The sequence below is a fragment of the Protopterus annectens genome, chromosome 2.part2 (genome assembly GCF_019279795.1).
Source record: "Protopterus annectens isolate FY-2018-M chromosome 2.part2, PAN1.0, whole genome shotgun sequence".
NCBI lineage: Eukaryota > Metazoa > Chordata > Ceratodontiformes > Protopteridae > Protopterus > Protopterus annectens.
In genome coordinates, this window is record NC_056730.1 from 99,509,690 (window position 1) to 99,527,423 (window position 17,734).

Sequence of the window (17,734 nt, forward strand, 5' to 3'; positions counted from 1 at the left end):
GCCACCACCATGGCATCAACTGGAACACCTTTAGTTTAAAATGTTTTGTCAACTGGGGCAGAAATAAATTTATTAGGCTTTCTGGGGACAGGCTCCATAGAATCCGGAGACTCCCATGTCTTTCGTGAAACCAGCTGCATCAGCTCATCGAAGGGAGGAGTCACCCAAGAGGTTGAGGGCTAAGACCCGAAAGCCTTCAGGAGAACTGACTCAACCTCAGTAGGGCTTTTGGACTGCCAGTTACCCCTCTGCCTAAGGATCTCAAGTATCTCAGCGAATGAGATATCCTCAGAGGGGGACCGTTGGGACGCTCCTGACTCAATTAAGTCAGTTTCCGATGTAAGAGACTTCTGCGGGGAGTCGAGGTGCTTCCTCTTGCACAATCTCTTCCTGGGAACCTCATCAGTGGGGGCCTCTGGTGAGTTCTCGGAAGAGCAAGAGCCACCCATTGGGGCTTTCTGAGGCTCTGGGTCTCTACGCTTGGTCAGGACGCGGGATGTGGAAGCAGACACAGACACTTTTGGGGAGGAGGAGGGCAGACTCGAGGTTGAGGATGTCCTGGTAGACATGACTCTCCTCATGGCATTGAAAGCACCTCTGCTCCGATGTGAGGGTGCTGACGAATCAGAGGAAACTGCCAACACCCCCAGCACCAGAACAGTGGGCTCCAAGCCCAAGGTAGGAGCTGAGCTCAACCTTGCCGAGGCCCCAAGAGGCAAAGTCAGAACAGACAAGTCGGTTTGACTGTCCTCCCGGGACCCGACCAGAGAGTGTTGGCTTCTAGAGTCTTCGATTAGCACAGAGGATTTCAGAGTACAAGGAGCCGAAGACACTGGAGCAGGCGTCGGCTCTGAGGGTTCTACTAACATCAGGTCTGCCTCCTCTGGCTCTGAAGGACCAGCATGATTCGGAGGAGGAACAGTAATAGTCAGTGCAATGGTCTTCAGATCCGAAGCCATTTGGGTTGAAGCCGATAACATTTTGGCTAATGCCGGTGCCGACAACTTCTGTACCACACGATCCAAGTCCAGATCCGACAGGCTGATAGAAGATCGAGACGATATTACAGAAGGTGGTACCGACTGGAGAATAGGACTCTTCAGAGCTTTAGAGACCGATTCCAAGATAGGGGACTGGCTCTGAAAGGAACAGACTGTCGGTTCCGAAGGCAGTGGGGCCGAAGTCGATGACTTCGATTTTTTTGAGTCTGAAGTCTTGGAAAACTTTGAAGACCGACTGGAACCATCCTGGTCACTCAATGCTTCCTGAAAGGAAGGCTTCAACAAGCCTCTATCAATTAGTTTCCTCTTTCTTTCCTGCAGGACCCCAGAGGAGAAGGAATGACAAATGCCACAACTGTCTTGCAAATGCAGAGCCCATAGACAATAAACACAGTTGACGTGACTGTCTGTAACTGACATTTTCTGGCCACACTTAGGTAACTTTTTGAACCCAGACTTGGGGTGCTTGTCTTAATCTGCCATAATAAAGTTAGAGATATTTACTACCACACAAAAAACAATAGTAAATTTTCTCCAAACAGAACGGATAGCAGGTAAGCCTTAATAAAAACAGGCTAAAACACACAAACACACACACACACACACACACACATACAATATGTTAAGTCACACAAAACAGACTATGCCAACAAGATAGCTGCTGAAAATAACAATGTTATCTAAATAAGTAGAGTACACTGTAAATTAGACAGTAACAAAAACTAATCCTTATAAATACAGAAAGGCTAGACAGACCTCACCACTATCTAAGAAATGTGACAAAAGGTCACAAATAGCACAGCAAGCTGAGAGAAGGAAAAGCAATAAGCTTATCTATATAAACACAGGTTTACTGAACTAAGCCTTACATAAAAAACACGAAGGCTAGAAAGACCACACCTATAAGAACTACAACTAACTAGGCCAAAAAGAGGCCAACTAGAAATATCTGAAAAACAGTAAAAGGGAAGAGAATAGCACACTAAAAGCTAAAACAGCTTTATAGACAAACCTAGCTAACTATGCTAACTATAAAAAACTTTTATAGAATTTTTAATGAAAATAATTTTCTTATCTGGCTCGAGCTAATTCAGAACCTCCAATCTGTTGCAGTGGCAAACTAGATCTGGGGTAATTCACAGGTGCATCATGGGTTATGGACTTGCCTCGAGCTATTTGAAGACCTCGAACTTTGCAATTGGCTCCGAACCCATCAGTAAAGAATGAACGGCGAGATTGAACAACTTTACATCTGGATCTAGACAATTTTGAACACACTTGATGCAGTGGAGGGTCTAAAGGGTATGGCAAAGAAGTGAGAATGTGATCCAGACACATAAAACCTTACAAAATGTCTGAAGGCTGGATAAATAGAAATGTGATGATAAACATCTTTTAACTCTAGTGTTACCAGGAAACTTGAATGAGGAAAAATAGGTAACAGGTTGTGAAGTAACATAATTTTCAATCTGGGCACTGTCAGAAACAAGTTTAGGAAACAAAGATCCAGAACTGGTCTCCAAGCATTTTCTTTCTTTGCCACTAAAACATCCTCAAATAAAACAAAAGAGTTGTACCACTCCTTGGGATAGCATGTGATGAAGAACAGGTGGAAACAAATGAGTCTGGTTTGGTCTGGAGGATGAGGAATTACCCCCCACATACTGCTATCTGTAACCTTGATGAATGATCTTCAGAACACATTTGTCTGAAGCCATCTAAAAACAGAAAAGTTGAGATTCCGACTTTCTGGAAGAAAAAAAAAGGTCTGTCAGGGTGGGACAGGGGAAGGGGGGGGGGGCAAAGTTTCATAAGCAGTCATTCTGACTAACTGGACTGTCCTTGGTTTGGGGAATTTCCAATTTTTTCTTGGAACCCCCCCCCCCTCACTATTTCTTCTTAAACATCTGTTTACCTGCATTTTTGTTGAGATTGTTTATTTTGTTTCTTATCAAAACTGGAAGGGGAGTTAGAGAATCCCATGGAAAATTTGAAAAGGGAGGTGTGAAAAAAATTACAGGTTCCCTAAATCAGTTTACCCCTTTCATCACACTTTTTTGATCACCTCTGCAGCATCACCATCACTGACCCCCCCTTTTCCCATTTTCTACATGGGTTGTGGGGAGTTGTGTCTACTGTCACCATCTCTCTCTATTCAATGCCATTCTCCTACCTTCTTTAACACTCATGCCTGACTGTAACAGGTCTTCTCTCACATAATCAGTTCATTCCTTTGTTGGATACCCTCATTTCCTCTTGTTATCTTCCTGTTTGTTCCAAATCTTCTTCACCAGATTGTCTTCTGCTTTTCTGCACGTGTCTGAACCACCATAATCTGTTCTCTTTACCTTTAATGCAGTTGGGGCTACTTTGGCTTCTACTCTACTGACTTCATTTCTTTTTGTCCCACAGTGTGCATCCTACCACCCATTTCAGGCACTTCATCTCCATCACCTCTAGCTTCCTCAACTGCTCTACCTTTACTGCCCAGGTTTCTGTACAATACAGTAGTACTGGTTGCTCCACTGTTTTATACACCTTACATTTCAGTTTCTTTGACATTCTTCTGTCATACACTAACCCTGCCAGTCTGTGCCAGTTGGCTGCACCCCCTATGATTCTAGCCTTGACCTCCCTTCTCGTCAACCATCCCACCCAGATAACTGAAGCTGTTAACCTGTTCCACTATCTTCCTTATCTATCTCAATTCTCAGCTTCTTTTTCTGATTTCTCCCATTTGCTGCCATTACAATTGTCTTATTTGCACACAGTTTCATCCCATGTGCCTTCAGTTTTACATTCCATTCCCATTGCTGAAGTTCTTGCTCACAGTCTACCTGAAATGGTACATTGTCTGCATACAGCAACTTTGTTGATCTGTCCCCTCCAGCCTGTTTGCTAATGTAGTCCATCACCAGTGTGAACAGCAGTGGGATTAAAGCTGAACCCTGATGCACCCCCCCCACTCCCACTGGGAACCTCTCTGTGAGACTGAACACTGTTCACACTTGAGTCACTGCATCCTTGTACATAGCCTGCCATAATTCTACTAATGTTTTTGGGAAGTCAAACCACTGCAGGACTGCGCATTGTGTGGGTGTTTTGTGGACATTTCACTTTTTGGTTACCAGTATTTCAAGTCCCTTAAACCCCTCCAGGTCTTGTCTTTTTGGTGAGTGGTGGTTATCGGAGAGCTGCTCAATCTTGGGTGGTAGGCTTCCTCCTTGGGCAAGTTCCATGGGGTCCTTAGGGTTCCTTGGGCATTGTGGGCATAGTTTGAAGTCGACGCTTTCGGTCCCTGAGACCGGGGAGGAGGAAGAATGGTTGCTGGTCCAGTCCATGGTGGCTCCTGCCAGAGTGAAAAACCTGATGGTTATGGCTGTTGGCTGCTGGTGTCATTGGTATGGTAGGGTCCTCTTGTGCTTCGGCCCTAATGTGATCTTCGATTCCAGTATTTAAAATAGTCATCTCTGGGTATCTTGTGTTTGTTGCCAGGTTTTCTTTTTGTCCTTTGGTTGTCTGGTCTCTCCTCCGAGCTTCTTGGTGTCGTTGGTCCAAGTTTCTCATAAGTTTATTTTGTTTTCTGGTCATTAGTTTGTCATTTAAGTCACGGATTCTACCGAAAATGCTATTCACTTTTTCGTTTTGGCATCTCGTGGCATGCTGTTTCAGTACTTCCAAGGTACCATTATGTCGTTTTGCAGGTGTATGTTGTGATTTATTAAAAGTCTCATGAGGTTGAAGCTGGTTTTGAGTACGCTTTGCCATTTGGTCATGATGTTATTTGCCCTTCTCATGTTTATCTTTTTGTGTATTTTTATTCCTTTAGAAAGAACTTTTTTGGCTAAGCATGTTTTCAGGTAAAGTTCTTCCCACTGGAGGCTCTTATATGCTGCGGGGTTTTCCTCTAGGTTTTCTAGTATCTCTGTCTCGTTGTCATCATCTTCCTTTCTCAGATTTTCAAAGTCGTTGTCCAGTTTAGGGGCACTCATAATGGTATCAAAATCAGGTGGATCCATGTTGGAACTGCTTGGGGGCTGACTGTATATGGACTACCCCTTATGTGAAGGGCCACTTAAGGAGTCAAAACAAATTAAATACGGTGCTTGGCACAATCAGGAGATGGTCCTTATGGCTGCAGTACAAGCAGTTAAGTGACCAGGGGCACTCAGAACAGAATCACTCATAAGTACTTGAAGTCCTACGAAAGCCCAAGCACAGTGATTACTCTCTAGTTTCATTAGACTGAGAAACCAGTATGCGACCTGACACCATCTGTGTCAACACTAAATTTTTCACTCCTGTGGTGTGTAAAGTTGATCTTTATGAAAAACTATACATTTAATGTTCTTCCCGGAGTACTTCGAGGTTACTTATTCCCATGACAGATAAGTTAAAACTAACAAAAATGAAATAATGTAAAAATTAAACTTCAGTAGCTGCTACTAGCAAAAGGATTACATATGGTCAATAATTGTTTGAGAGACCAAAAAAATACGGTTTTAAAATTACATCCTTTATTCCATCAAGTGATCAGACAGATGAGCAGTTTTAATCAGGATATCCTTTTTGGAGCTGTTACTTATAATTATACAGAAAGTCAGTTAATTAACATTCTAAGTAAACTAGGATTCACAATAGTTCCTTTCTATTGGCTGTAGGCTGTTAATTGATTTCAATTGGCTGGATGGCTAACGAGTATTTTGATGACCGAGTGGGAGAAAAATATATTAAAATGTACAGGGCATGCGACATGAAGGTGGTGAAGTCCACCAAAGGGGAGATGTAATTGTAGGGTGCAAGCCTATAGGGAACTGGGTTGAGCTATTGAATGGCAGGCTCATCAGGTAAATCAAAAAAGCCCTCTCAAGAAAAAAAGGAACAAAAGAAAAAAGAAAATGGTGGGCCAATGGCTGTACTTCCAGGTATAATTTCAACACACTGAAGTTAAGGTTTGATAGTCCAATGGGTGTTCGACTATACCTTCCACTAGCCGTTAGTTTTTCATACAGTCTCGAGATTCTCAATACGATATGTCTATTCCTACATGGTGCGAAGCCAAATTAAAGTTCTGATCTCGGCTAGGAAACATGAGTGGAGGTACTAAGGACTGGGGGGAAGGGGGGAGGTAGTGTCTGACTATGGAGTGGGGCATATTAAAAGAAAAACGAACAAGAAATATCTTGGAACCCACTGGAGGTCAGTTAGTGAAGGAATGAAGCAAAGGCCATAAAGGAAAGCTTGACACTTGCCTGGGCACTAGCTCCAGGGTATCCAAACAACTTATCCTGTGTGCAACATGGTCACCGCCTATGCGGTCAGCATCCAACATGATATAAAATCAAAACAAAAGCCAATTAAAATAAAATAAAATTAAATTAAATTAAATTTAAAAATTAAATTAAACCAATTGCCAAATATGCCTTAGCTCTTTGCCCTAGGCGTTCATGTTATAAACCAGACTACATAAAAATTCCATCCGGAGATATTAATTCACTAGGGTAGACTTAAAGTACTAAAAATAGTGGACATGGTAAGGGTGTCTAGCGCCAATGGGGAGTTAGAAGAGGGAGGAGAAGGCCTATAGTTCTCTAGTCTGTGAAGGAAAATGGTGGAGGTCCATTGAACAGCCCAAAGACAATCATGAACCAGGATGTGTGAGCCAATGGTTGCTCATCTATATGTTGTTCGGGCCAATAGGAGGTCTTGTAGAATTAACCAATGGCTGTCTGATGATGCCTTGCTGTGACTAGTGAGGGTGAACTTGAAACATAACAATCAAGGGATGTGACTGGGGTGTCCAGCGCCAAGGGGAACTGGAAGCAGAAGGTGGAGGCCTACAGTAACCTAGTCTGAGATGGCAAATGGTGGAGGTCCATCCGAAACGCCGTAAGCCAATAGTGAACCAGGAGCTGTTGCATCATTTCTGCATCCTTTTTTATGCTTATGACACCTCTTGCCTAAAGTGGATGGCACATTAATTAATCAGTGGAGATGATTCTATAAGTGCTGGTTCTGTATCAGTACTAAATGATGTGCCTAAGAAAATGGACTTTGTTGAATTCAAAGTGCATGGTATTAAGAACTGATCAACTCACTTCCTTTTATATCTAGTTGTCATTCATCAGCAGACCCACCTATATAAGCAAAATGGCCAGAGAACATTATTTTTTTCCCAAAAAATGCAGCACTAGTTTTATATTAATTTATATCATGTTTAAAGCTTTTTCTTTTTCTAGATTCCAGTTCATTATCAAGGTGTTGCATGTCACGCATAAACTAGCCTAATTGCATTACATACTACTGCTCAGAAACACATTGTTACATAATATCAGAACTGTTTTTCACACTGTAATTAAAAATCAACTTATGTTCCTCATAATACTCTATTAGTAACTGGAAAAAATTATCTAGAAGTTGTGTGTTGAATGGAATGTCACTTGTACAAAAAGGATTCACTATCTAAGCCAGCACAAGTTTCAACATAGCCCCTTAAACCCTAGTGTTACATTCATGTTTACACAAGTTTTAAGAAATGTGATGGCCACATCATTGATCTAAGTTTTTTTAGAAACAAATGCCAATTCCTGGAACACCTGTACAATATTTCTGCTCTTGGACAACATTGCTGAAGATGTCATTCCTGATCTGCCAATACCAGAAAGCATATAACATTGTCCTTATCAGATGATAGGTCAGCCATGACCTTTAACAACTCCCTTGAACTTGCCATGTGTTGTACCATGATGTACAAAAGCAATCTAAATAAAGGAACTAGCACTCGCAAAACACGAAGACAACCCAATAAGTTCACTTACCCAAGTCTGTGCATAATGACAGCATTTACTTTCAACAAATGCAAAGAGTTTAGTACTGAAAAATACAGCTCACCACCAGTTTGAGAAAATGAATTGTGATTACAACGATCAACTATAAATAATACATCACATCAAGTGATGTTAGCTTGCCCTGACAATAATGCTGACAATGCAAAACAGTTACTGCATAAAGGATTGGGTGAACATTATTTTTGTTTGATGGATTCTTTGCCCATGTTGGAGATATATATATATTCATGGTCTGCACTTATTTTAGTATTCAGCATTGGTACAATGACAGTTAAAATAACATGTGTTTTATGGTTTCCTTTAACATAGCCAAGGTTTGTTAGCTTGGGTTTTGTTAGCTAGAGCATGGGTACTTCAATGTGCATTTTCGTATTCATGTTACAGTGCTACTTGCTACAGCAATGTATATTTGTGACAAAGTGTACTACTCTTTCTCTGAGGTCAATAACATCTCAAAGAGCAAGACATTTTAAATTATGTTTCCAGTTCATGCTACTTATCTGAGGTGCAGCAATCTTGGGAGGAAAATAATAACTGAAAAGGTGTTGGGGGTTGAAGCATCTCATATGGAAAGCAATAGGGCTCCCTGCAAAATCGTTTTTGTAGTTTGTGGGTGGTGTGATTCCTCAAATGTTTAATCCTGTGGGAATACTTTTGTTTACATCTTATGTATGTCTATTCAAAGAAATATTTTTGTGGAATCAGGCAGTGGAGTTGTTTTGAGCAGCTTACTTACTAGCATGATTCAAAAATCCGATTTCAGTTGAGTATACTGAATGTATCCAGCTATACTCTTGACAGTTAAGAAAAACCTTACAGAGAGGATGATGGAAGAATGAGGTAACATTCCATCTAAATGTTTTGGGAGATAAACTACTGACTGGTTCACAAGCAGCTGAGAAAACTGAAACTTTACAGTTTCTGGGTTTCAAATGTATCCAGATGCTCTGTGAAGGGAGGCAGTAAAGCAAATAAACAATTAAGGATAGTGTATGCAACAGTTACTCTATGAAATCTGACAAACAGAATTTCTTTCTAGGTCAGTTTCCTGATCGCATGCCTGACTATTACCAATCTTCATTTCCACTGCCCATTCACTTCCCCATCCTCTGTATGAAAGCAATCTGTGTCAAGATCATCACACACACAGCCATGAGAGGTGTTTCCATTGTGGCCCTAATCATGCCCTGGTGGCTGATGTGTGCACAGGGCATCCTGTACTCTCCTCCTGACACGTGGATGATCCATCGCATATAACTCATGAAGGCTACTGTCCTCAGCTTGAGATTATTCAGTCAGGAGTAAACTGCCGAAATGACACCACCAAATCCATGTCCCAGGATAGTCACTCACTCACATTCTCCCCTACATGGCTTGAGTGTCTAAGCTGCTAATAGAACTCACGTCATCCGAGTTGTAGTCAAGACATTATTCCTGTATACTGTAGAGATGATCAGCAGTCTCCTTCTCTCACTGTATTTGATTCTAAAACTAAATATTTGACCTGTGAAGAAATATGTAAGCAATTCAAATAACTATACTGGTATACAAACAAACTTACACTCCTTTGTAAAAGCAGCTATAAAAGAAACCTGGAGAGGAAGTTACAGTGTGTAATAGGAGGCACTTTATACAATGGACATAACTACATTAGAAATTACAAGAGCAGTAGTGAATTCACTTACGATGTTCACTTCTTTCTTCAGTTCTGTAAACTATAGTAAAGTTCTTGATGAATCCATTTTGATAATCTAGTGGAATCTGATTCCATACAAGCACTGCTTCACTCTTCCCAATTTTCTTAGCTTTAACTACTGGGCCTTGGGCGGGACCTGTAGAGGGACAAGAAAGTATGCTGTTGTGATGTTTCGCACTTTGATGTTTTGTATTACAGTAACTATATGTTGTATTGTTAATAGTATTACAAAAATCTTACCTGCTGATTAGCAACACTGAATTGCAGATACGAAGTTTACAATTTTAGGTCTCATCACCGAAAATGTCAAAAAAGCACAAAGTCTATCAGTACTACTAACAAAGAGAGATAGTGCCTTGACGTTATCATAGACGGCCCAGGTTTAATTAAAGGGACCCAGGATCTGGAGGAACTGGCTGGGAGGGGAATGCACATTATTGTCAGCATGCCCACACTGGGGTGGGGTGGGGTGGAGGTACAGCTAGTTCTGTTAGCCAGGCTGTACAATTCTGACTGCACTGGCAGCTTGTCCACATACCAAAAGCTGCATGTGTGGTAACATGCAAACATGCACATTTCCATGAACATGAAAGTGTCAATTTCTGCATGTGAATGGGAGTTAGCTCTTCCATCTGTGCAACCACAAAATGGCCTGTTCCCTAACACCTGACTTTTGCTTCACCGTGGGACAAATGGGTTGATTAGGCTCGTCCCCTGGTCAGGAAACAAACGGGCTGTAGAGCTGCCATCTCTCCAGGGAATGAATGGGCCTGACCTCACCAGAAAATGTGATACAGATGGTCTGAATGAGTTCATGAAGGGGAGCTACTGGGCTACTGTGTGGAGAAGGGAGGAACCACACAAAGTCTAACTCAGCCAGAACACAACAATGTTGTTTAGTTTTTGGCAAAAACTCTCCAGTGTAGGTGCCCTCGCTCTGATACAGCCCTTAATCACTATTTCAGGTCAGAGGCTAGTGCACCTCTGGAATGCAATACTAATTCAATTTATTCTTTTATTTCCACCTGCACCAGAACTAATTACTGTTTTAAATAGTGCCCGCTCCAATTTTCCCTAGTTGGCACAATGTGGTGTACATGTGTTATAACTGATACGACTTGTGTTTTAATGCTACAGCATTCACCTGTGTACTTTGAATGTCAGTTAAGCAGAATAATGCTTCCAGATCATCCCTTGCAAACAGGCAGGTATGGATCTTTTATGATTAACAAAGCCTAGAGACAAGATGGCCAGGATGCCAAGGCAGAGGGATTGCTAATGTTCATGTGACATTATGAACTAATGAAGACGAAGTTCAAAACCATTCCTTTCATTACAAGATCTTTAATATGCTGTCATTTAGTGTACAGTAAGCACTCTGTATTCTCTATTCATAGATTCATAGGCTAACTACCCTGAAGGGCCATTTTAAGCATAGCAAATAACCCAAGACCAGAATCAAACCCTGTACCTTGTGCCTATGAGGTGAAGACCATAACCATTATGCCAAACCCACCCTCATTCTACTCTATTCTGTATTCATTCTCCAAAAGAAAAACAATTATTTTTTTACAGAACAGGGTTATTTTTTTGCATAAATCACTGTGGATGCATGGAACAGCCTTTCTAAACTGTGGAATAAAACCAGTCAAATTCAAGAACACGAGTATATAGCATTTATATTGGGACATATGAAAAAGTAAGAATGCTACCTTAAAATGAAATGTGACAGTATCCATTAGGAAGGAAAATGAGCAGACTAGGAGGGCGAAATAGTCCTTATCTGCTGACAATCTATATTACTTTATTTAATTTAGAAAACAGATACATATACAACAATAATGGCAAAAGTCAAGTAATTATCACTTTTAAACCTCACTAAGCAGAAATAATCAATTCAATTTGTTACAGAAATCTTGGCTTAACCTAATCATGCTTATACCAATCATCTTTTAGCTAAGAGATACAATGCACTTACACCCACATATTGTTTTCTGTCTTGCGTTTTTGTTAAATTTCTTTTTATTCATTTTTTTAATGTGTAACAAAAAAACAAGCAAATGGTCCAGCAGGTAGCCTAAACACAAGGAACACTTAACACTAGTTAACTGAGAACAAAAGAATCAAAACAATTTGCAAGAGTATTTCAAACAGAAAGGAACAAGTTTCGCAGGTTCAATAAACTGATGTATAATTTAACAAAACTCCATGTTTAGCTCAGGTCCATGACAATTTGATGTCAACTTCACAATGCTTTATGGTCCATATTTTTCTTGTTTTCACTATAAGTAGACAGAAATGAATGCGCAGAAGATCAGAATCCCCAAACTGCAATTTTTACATCCTTTTGCTGGAGGCAAGGGGTCAAGCACCCCTGCACCCCCTGGCATGGGAACCCCACACCCCCCAAACTTTCATATAACAACTCCATGGTCACACTAACTTTAAATATTATTTAAAGTATAGGGTATATGCAACATTTTCAAATAAAGTAAGCAACTTTAGAGGTACAGGTAAAATATAATGCAGGTGTAAAGCAACTATAGAAGCAGAGCAAAAATATAATCTTCTTCTTCTTTCAGCTGCTCCTGTTAGGGGTCGCCACAGCGGATCAACTGTTTCCCTTTCTTCCTGTCCTCTGCACCTTGCTCTGTCACACCAACCACCTGCATGTCCTCTCTCACCACATCCATAAACCTTATCTTAGGCCTTCCTCTTTTCCTGTTACCTGGCAGCTTCATCCTTAGCATCTTTTTCCCAATATACTCTGCATCCCTCCTCAGCATATGTCCAAACCAATGTAATCTTGCCTCTCTGGCTTTGTCTCCAAATCTTCCAACCTGGGCTGACCCTCTAATATACTTATTCCTAATCCTGTCCATCCTTGTCACACCCAGTCAAATTTTAACATCTTCAGTTCTGCCACATTAAGCTCGGACTCCTGCCTTTTTGTCAATGCCACTGTCTCCAACCCATATAACATAGCTGGTCTCACTACCCTCTTGTAGACCTTCCCTTTCACTCTTACTGGTACTCGTCTGTCACAAATCACTCCTGACACTCTTCTCCACCCACTCCATCCTGCCTGTACTCTCTTCTTCACCTCTCTTCCACACTCACCATTACTCTGAACTGTTGATCCTACATATTTAAACTCATCCACCTTCACCACCTCTACTCCCTGCATCCTCACCATTCCTCTATCCTCCCTCTCATTCACACACACACACATTCTTAGTCCTGCTGACCTTCATTCCTCTTCTCTCTAGAGCATATCTCCACCTCTCCAGGGTCTCCTCCACCTGTTCCCTACTCTCACTACAGATCACAATGTCATCTGCAAACATCATAGTCCACGGGGACTCCTGTCTGATCTCATCTGTCAATCTGTCCATCACCATTGCAAATAAGAAAGGGCTCAGAACTGATCTTTGATGTAATCCCACCTCCACCTTAAACGCATCCGTCACTCCCACTGCAGACCTCACTGCTGTCACACTACCCTCGTACATATCCTGTACCACTCTTACATACTTCTCTGACACTCCCAACTTCCTCATACAATACCACAACTCCTCTCTAGGCACCCTGTCATATGCTTTCTCTAAGTCCACAAAGACACAATGCAACTCCTTCTGACCTTCTCTGTACTTCTTCATCAACACTCTCAGAGCAAACATCGCATCTGTAGTGCTCTTTCCTGGCATGAAACCATACTGCTGATTAATAATCATCACCTCCCTTCTTAACCTAGCTTCCACTACTCTTTCCCATAACTTCATGCTGTGACTGATCAATTTAATCCCTCTGTAGTTACTACAGCTCTGCACATCACCCTTATTCTTAAAAATTGGTACCAAAACACTTTTTCTCCATTCCTTAGGCATCCTCTCACTTTCCAAGATTTCATTAAACAATCTAGTTAAACATTCCACTGCCATTTCACCTAAACAACTCCATGTTTCCACAGGTATGTCATCTGGACCAACAGCCTTTCCATTCTTCATCCTCTTCATAGCTATCCTTACTTCCTCCTTGCTAATTCACTGCACTTCATGATTCACTATCCGCACATCATCCAACCTTCTCTCCCTCTCATTCTCTTCATTCATCAGCCCCTCAAAGTACTCTTTCCATCTGCTCAACACACTCTCCTCGCTTGTGAGTACATTTCCCTCATTATCCTTTATCACTCTTACCTGCTGCACATCTTTACTAGCTCGGTCCCTCTGTCTAGCCAATTGGTACAGGTCCTTTTCTCCCTCCTTAGTGTCCAACCTTTCATACAACTCTTCATACACCTTATCCTTAGCCTTCGCCACCTCTCTCTTTGCCATGCACCTCATCTCCTTATACTCTTGTCTACTTTCTTCATCTCTCTGACAATCCCACTTCTTCATCGCCAACCTCTTTCTCTGTATACTCTCCTGTACTTCTTCATTCCACCACCAGGTCTCCTTGTCCTCCTTTCTCTTTCCAGATGTCACACCAAGCACCTTTCTAGCCATCTCTCTTACTAGCTCTGCTGTAGTTACCCAGTTATTCGGTAACTCTTCACTGCCACCCAGTGCCTGTCTTAACTCTTCCCTGAACTCCACCTCACAATTACCCTTTTTCAATTTCCACCATTTGATCCTCGGTGCTGCCCTCACACTCATCCTCCTCTTCTTGATCACCAATGTCACCCTACAAACAACCATCCTATGCTGCCTAACTACACTTTCCCCTGCCACCACTTTACAGTCTCCAATCTCCTAGAGCAAAAATATAACGCCAGATATAAAGAAAAAATGAAAGGGATATAGATCAAAACTGGGATATACTCAGAAAGAGATGAAAGGAGATGAAAGATGGAGATAGTGCAGTGTGAAGTACAGTGGGAAAAGGTAGAAGAAGGACACAGTTTGAAGGAAGAGTAAGGTGTAAGATGAATTGAGTATGATGAGAAAGATAAAACGTGGACGCCTTCAGTGCAGAGGAAACTAGGACTGACAAACTTTTTAAATGCAGACAGCTTCTATAAGTTAAATATCTGGTTATATGGAAAAAAATCTTGTTGTGGAAATATTAATTCACTGAATTGTTATACAGAACTTTACTAAAGAAGGTAGTGCTACAACAATAATGCATTATCTTTCCTTGTAAAGTTCAACCTACAATTTGAGATGTGCTGCTACCAAGAAAAATCATGTAAATATCAATATAGGCATCACAATTATAGAATAAGTGCAAAAAGAGTTTCTTCTTATGATGGACTTGAATGCTTCTAACATTCCAAGATAAAAAAACTTGAACATAGTACAAGAAATGCAAAACTTCAGTAAACTTGGTTATCTGAGTTGCGATAGCAAGGTAAGTCATATCCGCACACAGAGAACACCTGCATAAATAAAACTGGTGGAAAGCAACCTGGATGGTTTAGAAAATAACGGGTTCAAATCCATGACAGCAATACTGAAGATACTCTGGACTCATCCCAAGCCTAACTTATCATTCCCATGTCCAAAAGTGGGTCAAAACAGAATGCATTCATAAAAGAATGTAACATTGTGATTAATACCAAAACTTTAGCCAAGCTAATTATGAACATAACTCTGTAACTACCACAATAAATAGTTCTCAACAGAAGGCACAAATCAAACAAGATGCCTACTCAGGTCCCATAAACAAAATTAAAACATGAAGTTCACTGATAAAACATGATATGATGACAGTGATAGTGATATAAACATCAGATATGAGAAAAGGACTATAAGGGGAAAGCTCTAGTTCAGAATACATTACTCTTTCAGTCAGCCTATAAACGAGACAGAAATGGTGCATACAGTGGGAGATAAAAAGAAGTTATGTACTCACCATAACGTTCCATCTGAGTAGGTAACTTCATTTGTCAGAAACCTGTGGGTATCGGATCCGAGCCGGCAGCTTTCCAAGCTAGAGATCTGAGCTCCTAGCTCCTCCCCCTTACCCATAATACCCTGCTACCTCCTTCCAGTCCTCACATCGAGTTTACCCAAATATCAGCCAACACTAACAAAACACAAATCTGAACCTCCTAACCCGATATCTGCGAGGAGTGGATAAATTAATCATCCGTGGAACGAACTACAGGTTAGGGGGAAGGAGGGGGGGGTCGGTTGCTGACAAATGAAGTTACCTACAAAGATGGAAAGTTATGGTGAGTACATAACTTCTTTATCTGAAGTAGTTAACTTAATTTGATCAGCAACCTGTGGGACAGAGTCCCCAGCTACCAAAAACTTGGGAGGTCCTCAAGGAAGAATATTCCGGAGCACTGCAGAGCCAAAGGCTGCCCTACCTCTGGATATTAGATCTAATTTATAATGAGAAAGAAAGATATGAGAGGAAGCCCAAGTAGCGGCCGAACAAATGTCATCCAACGGTACCCTTGACCAAAAAGCGGCAGAAGTAGCCATAGAACGGGTAGAATGAGCTCGAACCCCTACGGGCTCAGGCCGACCAGAAATTATGTATGCAAGTAGAATGCATTGGGATATCCACCTAGCTAGGGTCACCTTCGTTACAGATTTGCCCAGAGATGGCTTAGCAAAGGAGACAAAGAGCTGCTCCGACTTACGCAAGGCAGCAATTCTGTGCAAATAAAAGCGCAATTGTCTTTGCACATCTAATGAATGTAGTCTGTACTCTCCTTTGTTCTGGTAGTTAGGAAAGAAAACAGGTAGATTAATGGATTGGTTGATGTTAGCCTCGGAAGCCACTTTGGGTAAAAAGGAGGGATTAGTCCTGAGGGATACTCTGTCCTTATGGAAGACAAGATACGGAGGTTTAGTACAAAGGGCTTGAAGCTCCGATACCCTTCTAGCTGAGGTAATAGCAATCACGAAGGCAGTTTTCCAAGACAAATACTTTAAGTCAACCGAAGCTGCAGGCTCAAAGGGGGGACCAGTAAGAGCCTGGAGGACTAAGGTTAGATCCCACGGGGGGACCGCATTCTTGACTGGAGGTCTTAAAGGGAAGGTATCCTTCAAGAAGGCCTTACAGATCTTAGAGGAAGCTAAAGGACCAAGGATGTCTCCTATGTGAAAGTGGGAGATGGCTGCCATTTGAACCTTCACAGTTGACAAACTGGTCCCCTGACAAAAGATGTGGGATAAGAACTCAAGTACTGTTGGAATAGGAGACGTAAAGGGGTCCAGATTCCTTTGCCCGGCCCAGACAGAAAAACGTTTCCATTTACTGTTGTAAACTTTACTGGTAGAAGGTTTATGTGCCGCCACCAGGATGGATTTCACTGTGGACAAGATGCCGGGAGTCCCAGCCACTAATGGAACTAGATCAACCAAGCGGAAAGCTTGAGGTCATCCAGGTTCAGAGTTTTCAATCCCGAAGGATGAGAAATCATATCCGGAATGGAATCTAAGATCCAAGGAGGAGCCATGAGGTGAGACCGTAGGTATGGGAACCAGGTTTGACGAGGCCAGAATGGGGCTATGAGGATAACTTTGCTCCCCAACCGTCGAGCTTTCTGCAAGAATTTTGTCATTAATGGAAGAGGAGGATAAGCATAAAGAAGACCGGATGGCCAAGCATGAACTAGAGCGTCTCTGGGGGTCTACTCCAGAGGGGGGATTAGGGCGAAAAACTCGCTGCACTTTGCGTTCAAAGGCGATTGAACAGATTGCAGCAAGGTTGACCCCATTTGAGGAAGATCTGTTTCGCCACTAAGGGGTTCAGAGACCACTCGTAAGGTGAGAGGATAGTCCGACTCAGCTTGTACGCTAGAATGTTGGACCGACCTGGAATGTGCATTGCTAGCAGAAAACGGTTGGTGGAAATTGCCCACTCCCAAACTCTCATGGCCTCTCGGTAAAGGGGGTAAGACCTGGTTTCCCCCCTGTTTGTTGATGTACCAGACGACTGATATGTTGTCCGTCTGAATTGCAATAGTCCCTAGAGGAAGGAGGGCATGGAGAGCTTGCAACGCTAGAAGCACCGCCCTCATCTCCAGAACACTGATATGCAGAACCGTCTCTGTTGGAGTCCACGTGTCTTGGACGGTTCTGCCCATGCAATGCCCCCCCACACCCTAGGCGCGAAGCGTCCGTGGTCACTGTGGCTTGGGGTAGAGGCATCAAAAAGGGCCGAAGCTCTCGGGAATGAAGCCACCAAAGTAGAGATTCCCTGCTGAGGGGAATCGGGGAGTACAA

The 17,734-nt window shown here is 42.0% G+C and overlaps 1 protein-coding gene across 5 annotated transcripts in view; it reads right to left on the reverse strand.

Annotated features, from left to right (window-relative positions):
* IL6ST (interleukin 6 cytokine family signal transducer) overlaps positions 1–17,734 on the reverse strand; it is a 2,713,809-nt gene that overhangs the window by 186,713 nt on the left and 2,509,362 nt on the right. For all 5 annotated transcript variants that reach the window (XM_044063784.1, XM_044063780.1, XM_044063781.1 and 2 more), the window contains one exon: positions 9,535–9,681. In XM_044063784.1, coding sequence (XP_043919719.1) covers positions 9,535–9,681 — 147 coding nt within the window. The remainder of the gene's footprint in view (positions 1–9,534; positions 9,682–17,734) is intronic.